The sequence below is a fragment of the Castor canadensis genome, chromosome 11 (genome assembly GCF_047511655.1).
Source record: "Castor canadensis chromosome 11, mCasCan1.hap1v2, whole genome shotgun sequence".
Lineage (NCBI taxonomy): Eukaryota > Metazoa > Chordata > Mammalia > Rodentia > Castoridae > Castor > Castor canadensis.
In genome coordinates, this window is record NC_133396.1 from 21,219,198 (window position 1) to 21,244,197 (window position 25,000).

The window sequence follows — 25,000 nt, forward strand, 5'->3', positions numbered from 1 at the left end:
GTTTCTCCAACGCTTAGTACTCTGTGCCTAATTCACTATAGGCTCACAATAAAAAAAGAAAAAGAAAAAATGACTGGCTGGAATGAAGTCTCCAGCGTGGCCAGCCCTCTAGGGACGCTTAACTGTAAGCCCCGCCCACCACTCCTCCAGGCTGAGCGGCCAAGGCGCCGTTGCCATGGCAGCGAGGGGGCGCGGCTGACGTGTGGCGACGTTTCCGGAAGATGGCGGCTGTGGAAGCAGCTGCGGAGCTGGTAACGGCGGTAGAGACTGTTGGGCCAAAAGCAAAGGACGAAGAGGAGGAAGAAGACGAATCTTTGCCACCATGCGAGGCGGTGCGCTGGGCCCCGGTAGGGGCGGTGGCAGAGGCCGGGCCTGGGGCAGCTGCATTTGCGAAAGAGGCGGTAGCCGAAGAGCCCGGTGTGGCCCCAGGCTCCCCTCCGGACTCGCCCAGCCGGACCCTGCGGCGGCTGCGGGCCGAACGGCGGCGGCTGGACTCGGCTCTGCTCGCGCTGTCCTCGCATTTCGCGCAGGTGCAGTTCCGCTTGCGCCAGGTGGTGCGCGGGGCGCCGGCAGAGCAGCAGCGCCTTCTGCGCGAGCTCGAGGACTTCGCCTTTCGCGGCTGTCCCCACGTTCTAGGTTACGAGGGGCTCGAGGACCCCGCTGGCGATGAGGGCGACCGTCTGCCGGGGGACCGGCCACGGTTGCGGGGCGAGGACCAGGTGAGTGGCTGGGGCTGAGAATGGGCGGGCGAGGGCCGGGGGGGGGGGGAGATAATGTGGGTGGTGATGTTGACCGGGCCAGAGGTGGAAATGGTGAGAAGCCGATCCAAGCCAGTATGTGAGTACGTGGATCCTAGATGCGGAGACTGGAGACAGAGGTGGAGGGCCTGAGGACAGAGAAGCCTGGGAGGCTGAGTGTGAGACATGTATTCGGAAGATGTGGAAGAACACCGTGTGATGGGGGAGCGGTGAGCGAAGCATTAGAAAGGGAACAGATACTAGAGTAATGCTGCTACCGCCTGTCTTGCCCATGCCTCATAAAGTCCTAATGCTGAGTACTTTTTTGGTGCTGGGGATCGAACCCACCGCCTTGAGTATGCCAAGCACGCGCTCCACCACCGAGCTGTGCACCTCGAGCCCCGAGCGCCTTTGCGCTCACGGTACTCGGGCCGTGAGAACTGGGAAAATGGACAAGTGAAAGGAAAGTGAGTTGGAGTCGGTGGAAATTTAGATTAATTACTTTGCTTTCCTGACATGGAGGTAGTCTTTAATCTTTACACTTTTTTTTTTTCTTGGCAGTTGAGCTCAGGGCTTGGTGCTTTTTTTTTTTTCCTCTCACATTCTAAGCCATTTATTCAACAATTCTATACCTCAGACTGCTTTTGGCTTCTGGACTAGGCCCTCATTGCACCAGGCATGGGGGCCGTAGGGCCCAAGCAGGTTACCACTTGAGCCACTCTGCCAGCCCTAATCAATACACTCTCTTATTTTGTTAAACAGCACAATCTCTTAGTAATTGAAAGAAACACAACTCTTGGTTATTCATACAGCGTTAGCTATATGAATTAGCTAACGTTGGTATCTAAAGTGCTTCTTCATCCTGCTTAATAACTAGGTCCTCTGAATGAGGTCCTCTGGTAACTGACAGGATGGATTCAGTTGCCGGATTGAGAAGCAATGAAATTATGTATACCACACCAAGGAAAGTTTGCTTGGAAACGACAGTGTGGAAGTGCTTTCCTGTTGGAGGTATTCACACATAATGCCTTTTCACCTTTCTCTTCTGCAGATTACAACCCACATGTGGCTTTTTTCCCACTCAAATTGCTTTTAGCCAAGAACTTTTTATCAGTAGTAGATAGATATTGATTTGTGTATTTTAATCTGAGCTGTTTCCAGTGCAATCCTGTGTTTACTGTTCCACCCTTCCCTCCACATATCCACAGCTTCTTGCACAAGGAGCAGTCACCTGCCAGACTTAAAGACTAGAAAAGGTAGAATTATTTGTGGCCAGGCCCTGTTCAAGAGTGAATAGTAGGACTGGCAGAATGGTTTAAGTGGTAAAGTGCCTGCCTAGCAAGCATGAGGCCCTGAGTTCAAACCCTAGTACCAAAGGTTCTGTGTGGATGTGGCAATGTCTTTTCATTGTCCACTGTCACTTTCAGAAACAGTTAAACCAGGCATGGTGGTACAAGACTATAAAATCCCAGCACTCAAGAGGCTGAGGCAGGAGGATGGCAAATTTCAGGACAGCCTGGACTACATATCTGTTTCCAGGACAGCCTGGGCTACAGAGTGAGACCCTGTCTCAAAAAAAAAAGTACTGCTTGATCTGCCTAATGAGCAGCTGTACCCTTAGGTGGATACATTGACAAGTGCACAGGTAGTACCTAAGTGGGAGAGAGTTTTAAATGGAATAATTTGCTCTTATCAGTTTCATTTGTGTATGTGTGTTGCTAGGTATCAAACCCAGGGCCTATACATGCTAGGCAAGCTCTCTACCACTGAGTGATGGCCTCAGCCTCCCTAATTTTTTTTTTTTTTTTTTTTTTTTGTGGTACTGAGGCTTGAACTCAAGGCCTACATCTTGAGCCACTCCACCAGCCCTTTTTGGTGAAGGGTTTTTCCAAGATAGTGTCTCTTGAACTATTTGCCCAGGCTGGCTTCAAACCTCGATCCTCCTGATCTCTGCCTCCTGAGTAGCTAGGATTACAAGCATGAGCCACTGGCACCTGGCTCCCAGTTTTTTTTAAACCAGTGTTTTCTTTTATCTCAATTCATACAGGGAATTATATCTATTATTTCCTGCCTTGCACCAGAACACATTGCTCTCTCCTGTTAAATTTGTTTGCCCACACTCCAGCAAATAACAGACTGTAGGTACCATGGCAAATGGCAAGAGTTTGGCAGACATAGTCATGAAAACAAATCTGGATTTATGTCTGGCTTCTTTCTTCCTTGGTTTCTTAAAGTGATAATGCAACAAAAACAAAAATGAATTCCTTGGTTCTTTCCCCTTAAACTATTTAGGTAGCTTTCTCCACCAGAGTTCATTATTTGGACATTGTGACTCTGCACCCAATTTAGTTTAGTAACATACAACAAACATGTACTGAGAGCTCACCCTGTGCCAGGCACAGTGTTAGACATTGGGGATTCGAAGTCAAGGTCCTGTCCTTAAGGATTTCATAGATTATCATAGACCAATCCTAAACAAACACTGTAATGTGACATGAGCTGGAGTACAAGTATGTACAAATTCAGGCGGGGAAATGATTCTGCCTCGAGAAATCCGGGGAACATCTTAAAGGAGAGTTGGTCCTTTACTAAGCGGGGAAAGGGAATAGGACTCAAAGAAAAACAGTAACACACAGAAAGGATTGGAGAGGGAGTAGCCTAAAAGTTGCTTTCCCCTTGCTAAAATAAGAGCATTGCTTTTTTAAATATTTGAACAAAAAGTTAATTTATTGTCTTTCATTTGTTCTCTCTCATACCTTATTTCTGGAGGGCTTGGTAAGTACCTTAAAATTAAATTTGATACTATATAAACTTTTAGTTTAAAACACACCCTTATACCTACAAATGAGTTATTGATCTTGTTTTTTGTGTGTGGGAAGGGGGTTGTTTTTGGTTTTGTTATTGTTGTTTTCAGGCAGGATCTTGATATGTAGCCTGGACTGGCCTAGGAACCCTCAATCTTCCTGCTTCAGCCTTTCAAGTGCTGGGATTACAGGCATGTGCCACCACTCCTGGCTGGCTTTTTTTGTGTTTGATACTGAATGAGAGGAAGGAAGAACCAGGGTCCAAGAATATGTTGGCAAGACCTTATCACCCTCAGGCGTTTTTAATAATGTAAGTGTAGAAACTGCCTGGTGACTAACAGTTAGAAAAGGGAGTTACTGCTCAGGGAAACTTAGCAGACACTTAACACACACACACACACACACACACACACAGTCAGGCACTGGTGGCTCATGCCTGTAATCCTAGCTACAGTGAACAGGAGGATCATGATTTGAAGAAAGCCAAAGCCAGCCTGGGTAAATAGTTTGAGAGACCCTATCTTGAAAATAACTCAACACACAAAAAAAGGGGTAGTGGGGTGGCTCAAGTGGTAGAGTGCCTGCCTAGCAAGAGTGAGGCTGAGTTCAAACCCCAGTACTGCCAACACACACAAACTGACACAGTTAACTTCCTCTCCTTGTTACTAGACTTTTAGATATTTTTCACAGCCTTTGTCACCTAGATTTTCTTGTTTCTTCTTTGTAGAAGTAATCTATAACCTCTCTGAGGGGCTTTGAACCTTAAGAAAACTGGTTGTAAGTTACAAAGCCTTTCTCTACACCCTTTACCCCCAGATTCTCTTGCAAAATTTGGCTTGCCAAAGTATTCAGGAGTTGTGCTGTGGTAATTGGATATGGAAGATGGCTTGTCTAATTCCCAGAGGCTATCTTGGGTACATTGTCTGTATCCTAACTAGACCTTTGTAAAAAAGCAACAAACAGCCTTAACAAAAGGCCTCATTGTATTTATATCCTACTTCCAATGAAAAATATAGACATTAATAAATTGCCCCATGAGCCAAGCATGGTAGTACATGCCTGAAATCGCAACGCTCAGGAGGCTAAGGCTGAAGGATTGTGAGTGCCAGACCAGCAAGTTCTACACCAGCCTGTGCCATATAGTAAGGCCCTGTCTAAGTAAGTAAATAAATAGCCCTAGTTAAATTTTTCTTATTGTTGAACTTATCTTGTGAATTGAGTATTTCATTTGGATTGTTTAGAAACATTTTATATTTTCCTCGTCATTACTGGCTTAAGAGAATTCTTAATATGCCTGGGATTTCCCTTTTCTGTGAAACAAGCCCAAGTCTTAGGTTTTTTTTTGAGGGGAGGGGTAGTACTAGAAATTAACCTAGGACCTCTTGCATGCTAGGCAAGCTTTCTACCACTGACTCATGTATTTCCTTATCCTAGAGTGAGCAGGAAAAACAGGAGCGTCTGGAAACCCAGAGGGAGAAGCAGAAGGAACTGATCCTGCAGCTCAAGACCCAGCTAGATGACCTGGAAACATTTGCCTATCAGGAAGGCAGTTATGACTCACTGCCACAGTCTGTGGTCTTGGAAAGACAGCGGGTGAGCAGACCTCAGAGGTGCCTCTACCACTGTGCAAGGTTAACCTCGTTCAGTGTTCCTGGAATAGCCTTTTCCAGTTTAGTTCTCCCATGGCTTTATTAAAAATCCCTACTGGTCACAATCAAAGAGAAATTTTACTGCTATCTAAAACCAGTCTTTATTACATGGAAAGCTCCGGTTATCCAGATTCCAAATTATTCTAATAATGTCACTATAAAATTTGGGCTATAATATGCCTTGATGTTTTATATTTTCCTTAGGTTGTTTTGAGTAGGCAAAGAAGGAATAAGACAGATTAGATGGTAGCCTTTAGAGAAACTAAGTATGAGGCTTTTAGATCATCAGCCACTTTGAATTATTCACACAGTTCTACTGAGTGAACGCTGATAGGCCTGGCAAAATATTTATGGTGAGAGGAACCATTTCTTTCAGGAAAGAACTGAGGGTTCACACCTGTAATCCTAGCTTGGGAGGTTGAGATCAGAAGGATCACGATTCAAGCCCAGCCTGGGCAAATAGTTTGTTAGTCCCCATCTCCAAAATAACCACAGCAAAATGAACTGGAGGTGTGGCTCAAGTGGTAGAGCACCTGCTTTGCAAGCACGAATCCTTGAGTTCAAACCCTAGTCCCACCAAAAAAAAAAGAGAAGAGATTCTGTGTCCTCACCTTGATTAGCAACAGTTTTATCATTTTCTTAGAAATTCAGAGGTCTGCATCGTTTTCATTTCCATTTAAGGATAGAAGCCTTGTTTAGATTCTCCTCCCTAACCATCTCCTAGAAGAATTCCAAAGGGTACACTTATTGCTGTGGTCTTGCTAGGTGATCATAGATGAATTAATAAAGAAACTGGACATGAATCTGAATGAGGATATTAGTTCCCTGACCACTGAAGAGCTTCGTCAACGTGTAGATGCAGCAGTGGCTCAGATTGTCAACCCAGCCAGAGTGAAAGAACAGTTGGTGGAGCAGCTGAAAACTCAGATCCGAGATCTTGAGATGTTCATCAGCTTCATCCAAGGTCAGAGGAGATGATGGGAAGAGAAGGGTGTACAGATAACATAATAATTATATTTATTCTGAGCACTATTACCAAAAGGTTTTAGTTTTCCTTTTTTTTTTTATTTCCTTTATTCATATGTGCATACAATGATTGGGTCATTACTTCTCCCTTCCCTCTATCCCCTCCCTCACGCTCCCACCCCCTCACTTCCAAGCAGGAACTGTTTTGCCCATAAGGTTTTAGTTTTCAATGCACCATTTAAGAGATTAGACCAGCATGGTAGAGTCGGAAGAACATGGGTTTTAGAATCAGACAGTTAAGATCCAGCTTTGCTACTTCCTGGCTTTATGTCCTTAAGCAGGTTACTAACCTCTTTAGTTGTATTCTCCTCATCTATAAAATGATGACTCATGTTTCATTTACTTAGCAAATATTTATTGAGCCAACTTTAGTATGCCAGTCACCATTTTACACAATGAAATAAGATCAAGAATTTGTACATTTTTAATTTTGTATATGGTAGGCTTCTTTAAATATTATTTTTCCTTTAAAAATCTCCCATAAAGGAGTTAAATAACTGTCTTCTCTTTGTAACTTCTGATTATAGATGAAGTAGGAAGTCCTTTGCAAACAGGTGGTGGACACTGTGAGTGCAAGGCTGATGGGAAGACAGGAAATGGCTCCACCAGAACAGGCAGTAGTCGACTGCCTCCAGGAAATAGCAAAAGTAAGTACAGCTTCCAGAATAAGCAAGTCTATAGAGACAAAGCAAATTAATGTAGCTAGGCATGGTGGCACACATTGGTAATCCCAGTATTTAGGAGGCTGAGGCAGGAGGATCAAGACTTCGAGGCCAGGGTTGGGAGCATAGCTCAAGTGGTAGAGCACTTGCCTAGAAAGCACAAGGCCCTTATCAAAACCCCAGTAGCACCAAAAGAAAAGAAAAAAAGAAAGTCTGAGGCCAACCAAGACTACGTAGCAAGACTCTGCCTTTAAAAAAAAAACAATCGGGCTGAAGGTGTGGCTCAAGTGGTAGAGCCTTTGCTAACAAACACAAGGCTCTGAGTTCAAATCCCAGTACCACATACATACACACATTAAAAAACCACCAGAGTACTGGAGTTAGGCTCAGTGGTAGAGTGCCTGTTTAGTACTACTGGGTTTAATCCCCAGCACCCAAAAAATAATAAAAGAAAAACCAACTGAATTGGGTTTGATCCCTAGCACCAAAAAGAACAAAAAGAAAGAAAAAAAACCAGATTGTACACTATAAATAGATGTGTTGTAAGGTATATGAAGTATATCTTATACAGCAAGTATCATTTTTTTGGTTTTTTTTTTAGTTTTGATTCACCATATATTGATAGGAAATTTCATTGTGATGATTTCATACATGCAAGTGGCTAGTATTATTAACCAAAAAAATAAGTGAGTCCAGCTGTATCCTGGTGGTTCTTGCCTTCACATACTGTGAAGCACACATACTGTGGCTTAAAACAAGACTTAATCACAGCTTGTGACTTGTCAAATGTACCTCTGTGCTATTAGGACCTCTTCCTATTGAATCACTGTCTTTTTTAAGCAGCGAAGGCAGAAGATGTGAAGAAAGCCCGGGAGACGGGCTTGCATCTGATGCGGCGAGCTATAGCCATGCTCCAGATCTTTGCCATCAGCCAGTTTGGTTGTGCCACAGGCCAGATCCCTCAAACCTTGTGGCAAAGGAGCCAGGCTGACAGAGACTATTCCCCCTTACTGAAGAGGCTGGAGGTATCAGTGGACAGAGTGAAGCAGCTAGCCCTGAGACACCAGCCACATGACCACGTCATCACTTCTGCCAACCTTCAGGACCTCTCTCTGGGAGGCAAGGATGAGCTGACCATGGCCGTGCGGAAGGAGCTGACAGTAGCTGTGAGGGACCTGCTAGCTCATGGACTATATGTGTCCTCCCCTGGGATGAGTCTCGTCATGGCCCCCATTGCTTGTTTGTTGCCAGCTTTCTCCTCAGCCCCGGAGACCATGCACCCCTGGGAGCTCTTTGTAAAATACTACCATGCTAAGAATGGCCGTGCTTATGTGGAATCACCTGCCCGGAAGCTCTCCCAGTCCTTTGCCCTGCCTGTTACAGGTGGCACTGTTGTGACCCCCAAACAGAGCCTACTGACAGCTATCCACATGGTGCTGACAGAGCACGACCCTTTCAAGCGCAGTGCAGACTCAGAACTGAAGGCTCTGGTGTGCATGGCGCTGAATGAGCAGCGTCTGGTATCCTGGGTGAACCTCATCTGCAAGTCAGGGTCACTTATCGAATCCCACTATCAGCCCTGGAGCTACATGGCCCACACAGGCTTTGAGAGCGCCCTCAACCTGCTCAGTCGCCTCAGCAGCCTCAAATTCAGCCTCCCTGTAGACTTGGCTGTGCGCCAGCTCAAGAACATCAAAGATGCCTTTTGATGAGAATGCCCAGACCTTCGACCCCCACTTTGCTCTGTAGACATGGATGTGCTAATGTTCTGAATAACAGCCAGGGAGTCAGAGGAAGGGTTAAAAAGATTTTTCTTAGATGCTGCTTATGGGATCAGCAAAATGGGTGCAGTTTGTTTTCCTCTCACAACTTAGCATCTTAGATGTGCTAGCAACCTTACTAAAAATATTTCTGGGGCTAGCTGGGAGTAGTAGTACACACTTATAATTCCAGCACTTAGGAGACAGAGGCAGGAGGATTGTGAGTTCAAGGCCAGCCCGAGCTATATAAAGACCCTGTCCAAAAAAAAAAAAAATTCTGCCAGGCGCTGGTGGCTCACACAGGTAATCCTAGCTACTCAGGAGGCAGAGATCAGGAGGGTTGAGGTTTGAAGCCAGCCTAGGTAAATAGCTTGAGAGACCCTATCTCTAAAAACCCTTCACAAAAATAGTGCTGGTGGAGTGGCCGAAGGTGAAGGCTCTGAGTTCAAGCCCCAGTACCACAAAAAAAAAAATTCCTCCACTGGAGTTGTGACTCAAGTGGTAGTACACAGGCCCTGAGCTCAATCCACAGTGCAGACAAAAGAAAAAAAAAATCATTTAGCAGGGAGCCATTGGCTTATGCCAAGTAGCTAATCCTAGCTGTCTTGGAGACTGAGATTGGGAGGATCATGGTTCAAGGCCAGCTCAGGCAAATAGTTCATAAGACCCCATCTGAAAAATAGCCACAGCAAAATGGACTGGAGGTCAAACCCCAGAACCACCACCACCAAAAAAAAAGTAATCCTGGGACTAGAGGTATAGCTCAGTGCAAAGCCCTAGGTTTAATAAATAAAAACCAAAAGGTTCTGTCCTAGCATGTAACCACAGTGCACATGTGGGCATGTGTGTTTGAACCTATGTTAAAGAAATCAGTCATGGCGCACCTGATTTTTAGAAAATTTGGGTTGCTCGAACCATTTTTTTTAAGGTGGTGAGTGACAATGTGAGTTGTTGGTCCTAGAAGACCATTTAACTTGAGACTCCTGTTAGTCAACTTGGAAACCATCTTCCTTCAATTGAAGAAGGTATGAGAGTCCTAGGGCCAGAATTTATTCCTTTTATAGGACTAAGGGTGTTGCTCAAGTGGTAGAGCACTTGGCTAGCAAGTATGAAGCCCTGAGTTCAATCCCCAGTACTGCAAAAATAAATGAATAAATGCCTTTTATGAATGTTGATTCCCCCTTTCTTCCTGAGAACATTTCTAAGGGAGTTAACCACAAGCTGATGTTACTATAACTTTTTTTTCTTGTGGAGATAAGAACTGGACTCCTCCTGACAAGATAATCCTCACAGTGTAGACAGTGGTCTTTCTGTTGATGAAAAATGAGAACTGGTACTATGTTCCAGCAAGTAAACTTTCCTTTGTGTGCCTCTCAACAAAACTGACACAGGAACTGGAGTGTGGCTCAAGTTGTAGAGTACTTGCCTAGCAAGTAGCAACCTCTGAGTTTCTCAGTTCAATCCCCAATACCACCCAAAAAGAAAGAACTGACAATCTTTTTGGAAGTAAATATATTCAAGATATACTTCTCAAGAGAATTCTTGACACTCAGTATGTACAGGAATACAGACCAGTAACCAGCAGCAGTGTTTCCTGGGTTGTGACTTGCCAGGCACCACTTATCCTGGAGGATGGATGATGGTGGAGGTCTGATCTCCCAGTAGGTACTAAAGTGGAGATAGGAACTATGGACTTTCACCGTGTACAGCCCAGGTGCCTGAGTGTTTCATTGTAAAACTGACTACGGAGCGGTCCAGTTTTAGTTCACATATGTCCTTCAGCTTGTGGTAGGTACTGCTCCAGGACTGACCAAAGATGGGTAGAATACATTACTCCAAACACTATGGATTCAGCATTGTTCTCCTGTTAAACTGCCTGATGCACTTTGTTTCTGCACTGTTGTGTTGTACATTTTAACTTAAATTTTTAAGACACGTTGATATTTAATTAGAATTAGTTCTATTTCCCTGTGAAACAAGATAGTGTATGGGGCTGGGGATGTAGCTCAGTGGTAGAGCTTGCCTAGCATGCTTCCGGCCCTGAGTTCAACCCCAGCATGGGGGAGGGGGAATGTGAAATGTGAAAAATTATATACCCGTGGTTCCTAATAAAATCTTAGTATTTTGTGTAGCATCTCTGCAGGGATTGTAGAGACCCTCAGCTTTGGTTTATAAGTCTGTGTGGTCTTATCAGCTCATCTGATCCTGATCAGTATTTAAGAACTCTCTGCCTCCTCTCTGCCTCCTCTCTGCCCTGGATTGACTCATATTTGTGGTGGCAGTGGGTTTTGTGTGTGTATTGTTTTTTCCTGATCAAATCACTTAAAAGTGCCCTAGCCATTTTTAATCCCTCTTGCCCAGGCCTACAATCCCATCCCCATAATAGATGTCACCATATAACCATATAGGCTGCTTTTGGAAATTGGCACTTTTAAATCTGTTCAGGGCTATGCCATATGGGTGGGGGATAACTGGTATAACCATATGGCATAGCCCTGAACTAGCCCCTATATGGCCTTTTACTAGTTCTCATAAAACCTCACTTGCATTAAGACTTTGTACAGCATGATGGGAAGCATTTTTGTTTGTGTCATCCTAATTCTCACAATTTATGGGGAAGGCCAATATTATCCTCCATCACAGCTGAGGAATCTGAACTGCAGAGAAGTTAAATATTTTGTAAACCCGGCCACCAGTGGCTCACGCCTGTATTCCTAGCTACTCAGGAGGATCCAGGTTTGAAGCCAGCCCGGCAAATAGTTCTTAAGACCCTATCTCCAAAAAACCCATCACAAAAAAAGGACTAGTGTAGGTCCTGAGTTCAAGCCCCAGTACCGAAAAAAAAAATTGTCCAGGATTATGTGATGATGGAAGAGCTGGGATTGGAACTCAAGTTGCCTAAATCCAAAACCTCTGGTCTTTATCAAAGAAAGGAGAGTCCTTTGTTTCTCTCCTTTATCCACCCCTTCACTTTACTCTCACTGCCAGAAATTTCAGCTGCCAAAGGACAAGGCTGTGGAGAGTTCAGCAGATAGGCATTGGTCTGCAAGAGCTTCATGAAGTGAAAGGTGTGTTTCTAGATACACTCCCAGCAGTCAGGTGCCTGCTAGGTGTAATACAGTGGAGCTCTGTCCCTGACTTGGGGTATAACACACAAGGAGGACAGTGAGCCCAGGTCTAAGAATATTCAAGAATGCAGTGAAAGAGCCATGGAGATATACTCAGTTAAAGTGCAGGTTCTGTTGTACAAGAATTATCTGCAAGGCGTCTTTAAAGATTTCTAAACTAGGGAGCTGGAGGTGTGACTTGAGATAGAGCACCTGCCTGGCAAGCACAAAGCACTAAGTTCAAACCCCAGTATTGCAAAACAAACAAAAATCCAGATTTCAAAACTAGGACTGGAATGTAGCTCAAGTGGCAGAGCACCTGCCTAGCAAGGGCAAGGCTCTGGGTTCAATCCCCAGTACTGCAAAAAAAAGAAAAAAAAATAGTTCTAAGGTGCTTTGCATTCATTCATTATTAAGTACTTAACCAACTGTCTGAGCCAGGCTAGACAGTAGAGAAGTAAGTGAAACATACACCCTGAGCCAAGGAATCAAGCAAGAGAGGCATCAAACCAATTGGAAATTAGGGGAGCCTTGGGTTGGGGCCCTCCCCAGAGCTTCCCAACAGGGTGGGACACCCCAGTAAGACACTCTTCCACAGGAGCAAAGATGCCTCCCTCACCCCCTCCCACCCTGCTTCCCCCACAACTACCCCCAGCTTGCTGGGAGCAGCTGCTGGAGCTGAATTACTGAATTTCTTCCCATCAATTCCTTTAGATACTGAAGCACTTTGTTGCCATCATGAAGCAAGAGGTCAACTCTCAGATTATTTTTCATTTCCAGTGATAATTCCTCATCCTATAAATTTCCATATACATCAACTGCAGGGCCAGGGCTCCCCTTTTGTGTTGTTTGTTTTTTGTTTTTGGTGTTTTGTTTTTTGAGACAGGGTCTCATAACAGAGCCCAGGATGGCCTTGAACTGTTATTTTGGAGGGGTTGATGAACTTGGGGCTTTGCGCTTGCTAGGCAAGGGCTCTACCACTTGAGCCACACCTCCAGCCCTTGGCCTTGAACTTGTGGTCCTTCTAGGTCTCAGCTTGAGCCACCTTGCCTGGCTATTGTGGTTTTTTTCTTAAGGCAACATAATAATTTGCCCATCTGAGTCATCTACTTCTCCCTTCCCTTTTGCCAGGCAGATTCCCTCTTCTGTCACTCACAGTTTGTGCTTCCTGAATTTGGATGATGCTAGTCAGTCAAGGGAGGGCCTTCAGTGGATCTCAGTATGAACCTGCAGGTGCACGTTAAGCATCACAGAACTCATGGTACAGAGATAGAGGAAGTTGATGCCAAGCTGCCAGGTCAGGTTGAAGAAGATAAGTAGTGTGAGGGTCAGCCATTTGCAGAAGACCCCACAGGAATAGGCAAAGATGAGTTCAACCTGACAGTCACAACAATATAGTGTCCTAGTGCTCCCACTGCCGGCCTTCCCTCCAGCTCTGGCCCATGCCCAGGGAGCAAGGGAAGAGGCTGCTTTGAAGCTAGCAGTCCTCTATGCAAGCCACCGGCACTAACCAAGCATGTGCCTCCCCGGACTGCCCCGGAAATCATAACTGCAGTCTCACAGACCTGTAATTCCTGAAATCTGAAGGCTGAGCTAGGAGGATCTCAAGTTCAAGACCAGCCTGAGTTACATAGTTTCAAAGAAAATGTGTATTAAATTGGATATAGAAATATAACTACATAATGAGGATGATAAGTTACTGAAATTGGATCTTGAGGGCTACAGGGGACACTGCATCCCTGGGAAGCCTCAAGGAGAGAACTGATGAAACTGGAATTGTTGCTACATCTTGCCCAAAATGAATTCTTCAGTGTTCAGGTAAGCAAAAAACTATACATTGGTTTCTCTTTCTCTGAACTTGAGAGGACACCATCGGAGTGATGAAAATAATTTAGTCTAGCTAACTAGACTTTGGTTTGTTGCAGAAAACATTACAGACAGTATGTCTGACCAGCGAGAATAAGACTCGAACCCAGGTGGTTGGAGGAAAGGAAGGTTTATTTTGCTAGCAGGCCAGCACCTGGATATCTCCAAACTGGCGCAGGCCCCGGGCTCAGGGTGGTTGAGGTTTTTATATTGAGAAAAGCAGCAGCAAGCAAGCAGGGAGTACAGAAGCAGACTTGGCAGTTAGCTGTTCAAGGTTACAACATATCATGTCAGCACAGCTGTGAACAAAGGCCATCCGCAGTTTCTAGCGAGATAGCTGGATGCAGGGGCCCTAGCTAAGGGGAAGGGCTTTACTCGTCTTTGATTCTTTCCCAGCTTTGATCTTTCTCTGGGTTTCCTTATCATTCCCTTCTCTTCTCCATCATAATCCCTTATGACCATTTCAGGGAAGTCATCTAAAGGCAATCTTTGGTACTGTCTCACCAACTGTAATTTAACAGTGTCCATCCGGTTGCGAATGAACCTGGGGAGGAGGTTTATCACACAAGGCCCTAGGAGCAGTAGTAAGAGTAGCACAGTGAGTGGGCCTGCAAGGGGCCTACCCATGGGGCCTAGCTCTTCCACTCCATACTTCAAAATGTTTCCTGCTTTCTTGTCTTGATTTTTTTTAGCAATTGGTGAGCATTTTTTCTCACTATCCCTGACTGGTTTGCATAAAAGCAACATTCTTTCCCCAGGAATGCACAAATTCCCCCTCCATAGTAATGAGGTCCAGGCCCCTGAGGTTTTGCAAGACTATGACTGCTAGTGAGTCTAACTGATTTTGCAGAGTGACAATGCTCTGTTGTACTAATCCTAAATCTTCACGGATTTGTTCAGATAGATAGCTATGCTGGACTTGTTGGAGACCAATGACAGTGGCCCCTGTAGCTGCTGCTCCTGCCAGGGCGACTCCCAGAAGTACCGGGAGGAGGATGGAGTCCCGCCAGAAGCAGGTCCAACCTTCAATCAGCTGGTTCAGTACTGAGCAACTTCATTCCCAGGAAGTATGTCCAGGTCCAGGACTAGGAAAACTAAGACACAATCTCCCCAGGATAACAAGTATGGATCCCGCCCTGGCAGGCAAAGTAAGTTCCGTTGGGCGCCTTGGCTCCTTTTATTAAATTAATGCAGACTCCCTCTGCCAAAGCATTTAGTTTCTCCAATTATTTGAACAGCCAGGCCTGTGAGGCAGGTATTGTCATGCTGGGTAGAGTTGTCTAGGCCCAGCTTATGTATTTCTGATATGTTAGCCAGGCCCACCATGGCATATGACATTTGACTGGCCCTCAGGCAAATCCAATAGTCTTTACCTAGTTCAGGGTCTGATTGTTGTATTAGTTGATGGCTGCTGTTTGCTAGGGCCATCATCTTACTAAGAAGGGTGGGAGGGTGTAAAGGTGGCCGATTAGTCCCATCCAAAGAGAAAGGAGGACTTGCCCCTGCGCCCAGGGGTCCAGGGAGTTAGCTTTACTGACTGGGAGAGACTGATTTGCTGCTTTAATCTCAAGTCTAAGGGTCTTTAAGACTGTTTGACTTTTCCGATTACGTTCGAGGAACCATCCCAGTCCAAAGACCCTAACTCACCATCGTTGAGGCTCATCTATTGTTAACTGGAAGAGGTCTCCTTTTCCCTCTCCTTGTTTTCTGACTCACTCCTTTTTGTTGTAGTTGTTTGAGGATAGCCTCTGAAACTGACACCCTGGCCTTTGGTGGGGGTCCTTTCCCAAGCCCCTGGGGAGGTGAAATCAACACATGATCAGTATTGTAAAAAGGATCATGAGGGCCCCCCACAGTCATTCCAGGTCTGTGGTATTCGGCCATACACATTATAAGTGATCTTTGAAATGGCCAGAACAGACCAGGGTGGTGGGCCCTAAATGAGCTATTGTTCTGACTTCTGAGTCTAGGCAGTATCTGACAAAGCACAAGTGGTGCGGTTAATTAATATTGTTCCCTCCTGTCCTTCCAAGAGTCTGACATCCTATACTAGCTTATGGAAGATCCCAGTAGGGCCTGGAGACCTCACTTGTGAGTCAGTTACTATGATCACAGTTGTCAGCAGGATCAGCAGGTCTGCCCTACGCCTCATCAGGACTTCCTCCGGTCAAGGTGAGCTTCAGTGGCTGGTCCAGGTTGGCTCAAGAGCTCCACTCCGGGCCTGAACCCTCTGCTGGCTTAGCATGTGTGTGATGGATCCACAGCTTTAGTCCTGCAACCTTAAGGGCTGAAGGAGTGGTTAGAATGACTTGGTAAGGTCCCTCCCATCGGGACTCTAGACTCCCTCTAACTGGGGTTTTGACCCAAACTCAGTCTCCTGGGCTCCACGGGTGCAAAGGCTCAAGGTTCAGAACTGTGAACACTTTGGCAGTGGGTGGAATCAAACTCAGCAAGGTGTATGGATTGGGGACAACTGGATGAATGGTCTCTGTTCCCTCGTTCACACGGCGCAAGTCTTGAACTGGTCGATAATCACTGGACCCTGGCTTTTTGACAGGAAGTAAGGGAGTGTTCCGGGCCAATTGTACTTCTCTCAGGATCCCCTGGTCACACAGGCATTGGATGTGCGGTGCAATTCCCCTCTAGGCATCTAAGGGTATTGGATATTGTCTTTGGCACAATGGGTTGGCTCCTGGTTTGATGGTGACTAATATTGGAGGGTGTCCTGTTGTCAGCCCAATTTGCCCATCTTGGTCCCAAACGCCTGGAAATTGTTCCATGAGGTGAACTAGGAATGGTTGAGGACCGACAGGATTATTGTCCCTTAGGACATGCATGCGCCACTCTCTTTCAGACTAACCTCCAAGGTTAGCACCAGCAAAGTGTTCATGCCAGGTGGTCCCAGGTCCATAGACATTGTGGTGCCCAGTTTAGAAAGTCAGTCTCTTCCCAGAAGGGGGCCTAGAGCCTTTGTACATACAGAAATTGGTGTCTGACCCAGTGTCCCCCAACTGTGCATTCCCAGAGCTCACAGAACCAGTACTTCTTAGTATTCCCTGTGGCCCCTATAATGGTGATTGAGTCCTTAGTGAGCTGGCCAGTTGCAGTGGTCACGGTGGAAATGGCCACCTCAGTGTCCAGAATGAAGTCTATTTGGTGGCCCTTTACATCAGTCTTGACCATGGGCTCCTGAGTGCCAGAAGGGAGCCTGGTTGGCCTCAGTCGGACTTATTTTCCCAGGCTTCGTTTGTCTCTAGGTTGTAGGCTTCCTTGGATTTGGTAGCAGCCACTGTCACCTTTTTCTTTTCATTTTTTTTTTCCTTATTAGGGCATTCATTTCTCCAATGTCCCTCTTCCTTGTAGTGTGCACACTAATTTTTCCTGAGAGGGTTTTTCTGTCCTTTCCTGTTGGGGACCCCTCTCCAGCCTTCAGCCCTTTCGTCTCCCTCCTTGAGGCCCATGGCCAGGCTCTCTGCCTTTTTTCCAAATATTTTTCCTTCTCTCTTTTAGCCATTTTTTCTCGGTTTGCCACCACCTTGGCTGCTATGCTAATGAGTTGGTCAATGTTGGCACCTGCAAAGCCCTCCACCTTCTGCAGCTTTCGGCGAACATCAGATGCAGACTGTTGGACAAAGACGGTGTTGATCGTAGACTGGTTCTCGCGGGCCTCGGGCTCAAATAGGGTGTACTGATGATAGGCATCACATGACTGGTCATAGAATTGGCTAGGCAGCTCATCAGGCTTCTGTGTGACTTCACTGATCTTGGTGAGGTTGGTTGTCCCTCTTGCCCCTTGGTAGGCTCCCTCCAGGATAGCTTGTCTCATGCGCTGGATGGATTGGAGCCCATCTGCAGTGTTGGGATCCCGGTCTGGTCTGGTGTCTGGGATTCTCTCATCTGCCCATCGCTGTGGATTTGCAGTCTGCGGTGGTGCTTGTGTGACTAGCCAAGCTCTGGCTGCCTGGTATTCTCATCGGCGTTCATCAGAAGTGAGGAAGGTGGACATGAGTGGACAACAATCATCCCAGTTGGGCTGGTGGCAGTGCATGATGTTGGCTAGGAGCTCTATCACAGTTTTTGGCTCCTCTGGGTATGCTGGGGTGTGCTGTCGCCAGTGCAGGAGGTCGGTGTGGTGAATGGCTCATACACATATTGCATGGGTCCAGCCATGTATGACCCATCTTCCTGGGGTAGTGGCAGCCCGGGAGTCTGACGGAGGGGGCATAGGGCGGCTGTTGGGGCCCCTTCTTTCTTACTCGTTAGCCTCCCAGAATTTGGTGACTTTCCCCAATGGCTTTCTTCCTTTGGGGGCCGTTGGAGGCAAAGGGGGATATAATGAAGAAGCTGATGGGTGACATGGTTGGGGGTCCGGGCCTGGTGTTTCCTCCTTTCCATTGGGGTCCCCTGCATTAAACTCAGATCTCAGGGAGGCCGGAGTGGCTGAGCACACTGGAAGGACATACAGTGGTAGATCTGATGACTCAGATTCTGAGGTGTTGTGGACCTCAAATTTCTTCTTTTACTTTGCCATTAACCAAAACAGCTGCATGCCTCTGGGGGGCATGAAAATGGAGCCAGGTAGGCAGGCGGGCAGCCAGGATGTACCAGGTGTCAGTGTAAGAAAACTGGTCCATCCGGATGGCCTGGGTCCCCTATGACTGTGTCTCTGATACGGGTGATAACAGCCAAGTCTAGAGTGCCCTCTGCTGTTCATCAAGTGTTAAAGGCGGGCCGTTCCAATTCACAGAACTCCGAAGTTTGGCTGGTTTCATTTTAACCCCATAGTCACCAGAAAAACCTTCCCTAAAGTTACCAAGCATAGTTAGGGGCATGGTCGGGCGTTTTGACCCAGAGGATCCCATTTTATATGTGCCTGACAGTGGCTGGTGTCGCAAGACAGACAAGGGAGGGGTGCCCCTCAGCAAGGGGCCACACAGATGCTCCCCTGGCAACTCCAGACAGTGGAGCCATGTGACTTAGCCAGAGTAGGTTCAGCCCAACAGGGTGACTTACAATTGGATGCTAGTCCAATCCCACCATAGACCATATGCCAATCACCTCGAAATTGCAGGCGAGCCCACTTGACTCCATAGCCTTCAGGGGACCTCAAGGTTGCCCAGCTGTGGAGCCACAGATTCAAACTTGAAACAACGTAAGCAAGTCAAGCTACTCATTCACACACCACTCACTCAGAGTTTCAAACAATCAGTCCCTATTTAAAATGTTTCCCTAAAAACCTGGCTAGCCTTAAACCAGTTGGCTGGAAGCTGGAATCACATCTGCCCCTAAGCCAGTTGGCCAGAATCACATTGGCCCCAAATCTGAAATCACAACTGTCCCAAAGGAAGGGGATGTGTCACTCTGGAATCACATCAAGGCTCAGCTGGTCCCCCGCAGGGATCAGTCCACACAGGCTCCTACACTGACTACCCTGGGGGTTCCTACCTGGTCCAGACGTCTATTGCAGGTCTCCATTTCACTCCACCAGTCTGAGGGCCTGGTCCTTGGCTCCACACCCTCCTTCAGTCGTCTGGAAGGAGACCCTGGAATCACATTGGGGGTGCACACTTCCCAGTTCCAGTAACCTCCACAGGCTACAGGGCCAGGGAGCGGGAACCTGCTGCCCAACTGGACGTGACAGTCTAATCTCGCTGGGGCCTCCAAAATGTTGCAGAAAATGTTACAGACAGTATGTCTGACCAGCAAGAATAAGACTCGAACCCAGGTGGTTGGAGGAAAGGAAGGTTTATTTTGCTAGTGGGCCAGCACCTGGATATCTCCAAAGTGGCACAGGCCCCATGCTCAGGGTGGTTGAGGTTTTTATATTGAGAAAAGCAGCAGCAAGCAGGCAGGGAGTATAGAAGCAGACTTGGCTGTTCAAGGTTACAATATATCATGTCAGCCAGCTGTGAACAAAGGCTATCCCACAGTTTCTAGCGAGATAGCTGGATGCAGGGGCCCTGGCTAAGGGGAAGGGCTTTACTCATCTTTGATTCTTTTCCCAGCTTTGATCTTTCTCTGGGTTTCCTTATCAGGTTCAGACCTAGATTTGAACCTATCTATGCCACTGATTAGGATCAACCTGAGTCAAGTAAGTGAGCCTCTCTGAAATGCAATTGCCTCGTGTCTAAATGGGGGTAAATACCCAAGATGCAGAGTTGTGAGGATTAAACAGGCTGTTGATTTATATAAAGTGCCTCGCTCCTTGCCTGGCATAGAGCATGTGCTGAATATAGTGACATAGTAAGCCCTATGGGCCCAGGAGTTGGATTGCTTGAGTCCAAGTCCCCTTACTTGCTATGGGCTTTGGGCAGATTAATCTCTCTAAACCACAGTTTCCTCAGGTGGTGTTGTGAGGATCAAATCAGTGCATGTAAATAGATGAAACTGAGCTGCTTTTACCCTCCCCATCCTTCTTCATGCTTATTTTAGACGGTAATACCTGACATCATTAGACTTTGAATGTCAGAGCTAAAGTATTCTTGTTTGACCTTCCTCCCTCCCTCTTTTCGCCTAACAGTGTACACGGTAGGCATCCAAAAAATGTCTCACTTTGTTACCTGCGTCTTCCAAGGCAAAAAATAAAAATAAAATTAAATTTCAGCCTGTGTCCCCCTCCTAGCGCCGAAGGAGGGAACTGCAACAAAGAGGAGAGCAGAACAGAAAGCGTGCATACACAGGCTTCCTTTCTGCTCTTCCGTACGCAGACACTGGAAATCCTTTGTTCTTGTCAACTACAGTTGCTACAAATAAAGTTTGATTCAAATAAATGAGCTGCCAGGCTCTGCTTTCGCCTCACGAGCTTCTTCCGCCCGCAACACAGACCCTACCACACAAGCCACGTGGCGAGGATTGAGGGGCGGGACAGGAAGTGAGGTCACCCTGCGCAGGGTGAAAGGTTAGCGGAAGTGCCCGTCCTTCCTTTTTGCTGTGGGACTGCTGGTTGCTGTCGGTGAGTAGAGCTTAGTGCAGATTCTTCCAATCCGTCACCATCCGCGGGCTGGGATCGAATTGCCGGGTGTGTTTTGTCCCTAGGACTCTGGCGGCTTCTTAGCGGATCCCATCCTGCGGGCAGAACCTGCGGGCGGCTTAGGCCAGGGCAGCAATGAGCAGTCTGAAGTTCCGGCCCACGACCTGGGCTTGTAGGTTGGGATCGGCTCAGGGGTCTTTCGCTTTACGGATATCTGAGCGGTCCCTTCTCCTTACTCTGCAGAAATGGGCAAATTCATGAAACCCGGGAAAGTGGTGCTGGTCCTAGCTGGACGCTACTCCGGACGCAAAGCCGTCATCGTGAAGGTACCAGCCTCGCAGGCCTCTTTCTTGCACCCTGGGGACCAGGCCCGCTGCAGAGGGCGGCAGGCTTGGAACTGAAGCCCTACTTCCCTGGCAGTAGCCAGTGTGCTCTGTTGATGGTGGGGGTTGGTGAAAGTGTGAGGGCTTTTAATGGAGGAAGACGTTAAAAGTAAAAACAAATTAAGTTGAATTGGGCACCTGACATCCACGCTTTCTCCACCAAAGAGGCTTTAAGTAATAACTACAGTGACCAACATTTATTGAACGCCTTACTGGTCATATGTAATTCTTGCAGTAAGTACTGCTGGAATTGGAGGTGTTCAGTAATTTACCTGAGATCAAACTTGTAATAGGTACAAAACGGATTCTGTAGGAACAGGAGAATTTGGTTTTAGTAAAAATGATCACTGAACATCTTTTAGTCCTTCGCTGGTTGCAACCTGCTTACAGTTTTTGTATACTCTTCCCAGATTTCCTAGGCTCAGGTTACATACACCAATGGTTTTGCTGTTGTAAGGACACCATAGCACCTCTTTCCATTCTCCCATCTTCCTGAGACTCGTTTCCAGTGCTGAAACCATAGAAGTCTAATCATGGAGGAAGTTATAGCTGTAAAGTCCTGTGAATCCACTTGGACATACAGCAAGCACTTGCCATCGTTGTAAAACTGTCTCTCAGAAGCCTTTCTAGATTCTTCTTGGTAGGAGTAAATACTGTCCTGTTAACTTTTGGGGTATCTGATGTAGCATTATGTTGTTTTTCTATCTTTACAATAGTGGGTCTTAGATACCAGGAGGTGGAGATTTTTTATATATGGCCTGTGTCTAACACAGGTTCTAAATAGGCCTTCAGTTAATAACAGGTAATTGTTGCTCACTTAGAACATTGATGATGGCACCTCAGATCGCCCCTACAGCCATGCTCTGGTGGCTGGAATTGACCGATATCCCCGCAAAGTGACAGCTGCAATGGGCAAGAAGAAAATCGCCAAGAGGTCAAAGATAAAGTCTTTCGTGAAAGTTTATAACTACAATCACCTTATGCCCACAAGGTGAGCATTTCAGGAGTGGAAAGGAGTACGGTTTTTTATTTCTTCCTTCTGATCAGGAGACAACTTTGTAGTCATTGCAATACCAGGAAGAAATATCATTTTACATTGGTCACTCCAGCTTAAATAGTGGCCCAGGGCCATTTGTGATGGTGGACCACTGTAATCCCAGATATCTGGCAGTTTGAGGCCAGCCTGGAGATGCAACTCAGTGGTACAGGACTCATGCATGAAGCCCAGCACCATGAGGAAGTGGTCCTGATTGCCAGTTTTGCTTCTCACCCATCTCAGAGTCCTGTTCCTTGGTTTGTTTTCTTTTTAAAGTGCTAGAGATCAAACCTAGGAGCTCTGCCCGTCCTGTTTCTTTTTTTCCTCCTGACTTGACTAGTAGTATCAAAAAATCTCATCAAAGCCAGCTCCTTTTTTCTGTCTCCTCTGAAAATTACTTTGCGTGTTGGTAAAGATTGTTAAATATATCTTCCATAATAACCACAGGCATAGGGTCTGTCTGTCCTTTTCCATCCGTAAGGATAATTAATTTATGGTTAGTGAGCTGGGCACCATCACTCATACCTGTAATTCCAGCTACCTGGGAGGCAGAGATAGGGACAGTCATGGTTCTAGTGCAGGCTAGGCAAAAAGTTAAGCAGCTGCACCCTTTAGTGTTTTTGTTTTGTTTTAATTGCTTTTGCATTTACTTACATGTATATACATTATTTAGGCTGCCTCCCCACTCCCCCCACCTTAGTGTTTTTTAAGATATGGTTTCCCATAGCCCAGGCTGGCCTGGAATTTGCAATCCTCCAGATTCAGCTCTCAAAATGCTGGGATTGCAGGAATGGACCACCACACTGGGTTGTGCATTTATACTTGGCTTGCAGACCTGGGGCCAGGTATGTAGCTCATTGGAGGGGCAGGGGATATAACTGAGTGGCTGAGCAAGCCAGCATGCTTGAGGCCTTGAGTTTTAATCTCCCATACCACCAATACAAAACAAAGTGTGATTCTTCAATAACAAAACAGGAGGTCTGAAAAAATGAGAGTGAAATGTGAATTGTTTAAATGGCTTGAAACTATATAAATAAGTAGGATTTCCAAGGAATGTCATCAAGTCAAGGTCAAAGCCTGTGGTGAGTGGAGTGCTCTTATGGATGGCATCAGACCTTGACCACCCCAGTGTCCAGGAGAACTCAGCTGTATGAAGGCCCTAACTAGTCCTACTTCTCTGCCATTGTCCCAGGTACTCTGTGGACATCCCCTTGGACAAGACTGTTGTCAACAAGGATGTCTTTAGAGACCCAGCTCTTAAACGCAAAGCCAGACGGGAGGCCAAAGTCAAGTTTGAGGAGAGGTAAATCAGCTCTGTTGTGTATGTTGGAGTACAGTTTTACTATTATCATTTGGTCTTCTGTTCCTTTTTTCATTGGTGTCTTATATTTCCCTTCTAGGTACAAGACCGGCAAGAATAAGTGGTTCTTCCAGAAGCTTCGGTTTTAGATGTGTTTTGTTCCCGTTATTAAAAAAAAAGAAACAAGCTGCCTGCCTGCTGCATTAATTATTCAGACTGGGAGAAGTAGAGCATTCATAGGATAAGAGAGACTGGGTGGTAGGTGAGGGGGTGTAGGAAAATATAAAATAAAATAATGACCTGCTTTTGTGAGACTTGGACTATTTCTGTCCTCTACCTAATAATCCTTTAGTGGTTTGGCTGCCCTGGATGGGTAAAGTGTGAGCTACTGACGTTTTTAGGTGAGGTGGTTCTGCCCTGTACGGAATTGTTCAACATCTGTTACCAGAACCTGAACCATGCCCTCACCCCACTTGAAATCTTCACAGAGAGATCCTCTAGATGACTTCTTAAACCACAGGCTGCCAGACCCAGCCCCCAGACTGATTTAATCTGAGAATTTGCATTTTTAGCAATTTTTTGGATAATACTAATGCTGCTTGGGATCCATCCAGATAATCCTCAAGCAGCCTTTAAGTGCGATGAGGGAGGGGCTGGCAGAGACGAACAGAAAAGTTGAATCAAGGGACTTGAGCACTGGGTTGTGTCACCATGTTTGGCCCTGTGATCTGGCATGTTACTTGCTGGATCTGGTTCCAGTGTGCTTGGTGTGCTGTGGTGTGGCCGTGCTGCATCTTTATTGAGACGGCTCCTATTGGAGCTTTTCTACTCGGGGTCACTGGTTAAAATCTAGCACGTTCTTAGCACTCCAGGCTTGAGTTTCAGCCAAGTTTGAATATGTGGTTCTTCCACTTCTGAACAATAAGACTTTCAGCAAGTTTACAAATCTGTAGAATCAGCCTCATGGAGCTTTTGTTTTACTTTTGGTAAGACTGGGGTTTGAACTCAGGGCTTTGTGCTTATTAGTGTGTGCATTGCTAGAGGAATCAGCCCAAGGTCTTGCTACATCTTCATCCCATAGAGTTTCAGAGTGGTGTTAAGAGCATAACACAAATGAGATGCTGTTTTTTCTTCCCCCCCGCCCCCGGCTACTGGGGCTTGAACTCAGCCTACACCTTGAGCCATTCCACCAGCCCTATTGTGATGGCTGTTTTCAAGACAGGGTCTGGCAGAACTGTTTGCCCAGGCTTGGTTCTAACTTCAATCCTCCTGATCTCTGCCTTTTGAGTAGGGTTATAGGCATGAACCACCAGCGGCCAGCTGGCTGTCATTACAACTTTGTGAACTTCCAACTATGGGCTTTTATCTGTCCTGGTTGCATTTCCCAATTGATAAAACAGTTACCGAGAGAACAGTTCCTTTAGTGATGTTTTTTACATGTTCCCAGCATAAATGTAGACTAGGGAAATACACTTGGGCTTGTGCTAGAATTGATTGCCTGGGAATGGTTGGTTGGGACCAGCATTGGCTTTGTAGTTATTTGTGAGGTGGCTTCCCCTGATTTTTTTAGTACATCCACAGCATTTGTGTGTGTGTGTATGTGTTGGAGTGGGGGGGGAGAACTGGGTTCTGAACTCAGGACTTTGTACTTGCAAAGCAGACTCTACTCCAGTTCCTTTTGCTCTGCTTGGGAAATATTT

At 46.3% G+C, this 25,000-nt stretch overlaps 2 protein-coding genes across 5 annotated transcripts; both read left to right on the forward strand.

The window, feature by feature from the left end:
* The first annotated feature begins 111 nt into the window (after nucleotides 1-111).
* On the forward strand, nucleotides 112-23,486 carry Rundc1 (RUN domain containing 1). Of its 4 annotated transcripts, none has more exons than XM_074045792.1 (10): nucleotides 112-719; nucleotides 4,976-5,134; nucleotides 5,956-6,154; nucleotides 6,744-6,863; nucleotides 7,719-13,563; nucleotides 14,516-14,759; nucleotides 15,645-20,563; nucleotides 20,825-20,907; nucleotides 23,193-23,303; nucleotides 23,401-23,486. In XM_074045792.1, the coding sequence occupies exons 1-5, from the start codon at nucleotides 222-224 to the stop codon at nucleotides 8,585-8,587; spliced, it is 1,845 nt and encodes a 614-aa protein (XP_073901893.1). In that variant the 5' UTR covers nucleotides 112-221; the 3' UTR covers nucleotides 8,588-13,563; nucleotides 14,516-14,759; nucleotides 15,645-20,563; nucleotides 20,825-20,907; nucleotides 23,193-23,303; nucleotides 23,401-23,486. The 4 variants fall into 4 exon arrangements, with proteins under 4 accessions (XP_073901893.1, XP_020020783.2, XP_073901894.1 ...); XM_020165194.2 differs by having other exon boundaries at nucleotides 7,722-13,563; nucleotides 14,512-14,759; XM_020165193.2 differs by having other exon boundaries at nucleotides 222-719; nucleotides 14,512-14,759.
* On the forward strand, nucleotides 20,488-23,486 carry Rpl27 (ribosomal protein L27). Its single transcript, XM_020165148.2, has 5 exons — nucleotides 20,488-20,563; nucleotides 20,825-20,907; nucleotides 21,786-21,955; nucleotides 23,193-23,303; nucleotides 23,401-23,486. Exons 2-5 carry the CDS (start codon nucleotides 20,827-20,829, stop codon nucleotides 23,447-23,449), a joined length of 411 nt encoding a protein of 136 aa, XP_020020737.1. The 5' UTR covers nucleotides 20,488-20,563; nucleotides 20,825-20,826; the 3' UTR covers nucleotides 23,450-23,486.
* Nucleotides 23,487-25,000: the final 1,514 nt, after the last annotated feature.

Coding starts and splice junctions, on each gene's coding strand:
- Rpl27 (XM_020165148.2), top strand. CDS start 20,827: ATGGGCAAATTCATGAAACCCGGGAAAGTGGTGCTGGTCCTAGCTGGA. Junction 20,908..21,785: donor GCAAAGCCGTCATCGTGAAG/GTACCAGCCTCG, acceptor TTGCTCACTTAG/AACATTGATGATGGCACCTC. Junction 21,956..23,192: donor AATCACCTTATGCCCACAAG/GTGAGCATTTCA, acceptor CCATTGTCCCAG/GTACTCTGTGGACATCCCCT.
- Rundc1 (XM_074045792.1), top strand. CDS start 222: ATGGCGGCTGTGGAAGCAGCTGCGGAGCTGGTAACGGCGGTAGAGACT. Junction 720..4,975: donor GGTTGCGGGGCGAGGACCAG/GTGAGTGGCTGG, acceptor TCCTTATCCTAG/AGTGAGCAGGAAAAACAGGA. Junction 5,135..5,955: donor TGGTCTTGGAAAGACAGCGG/GTGAGCAGACCT, acceptor TGGTCTTGCTAG/GTGATCATAGATGAATTAAT.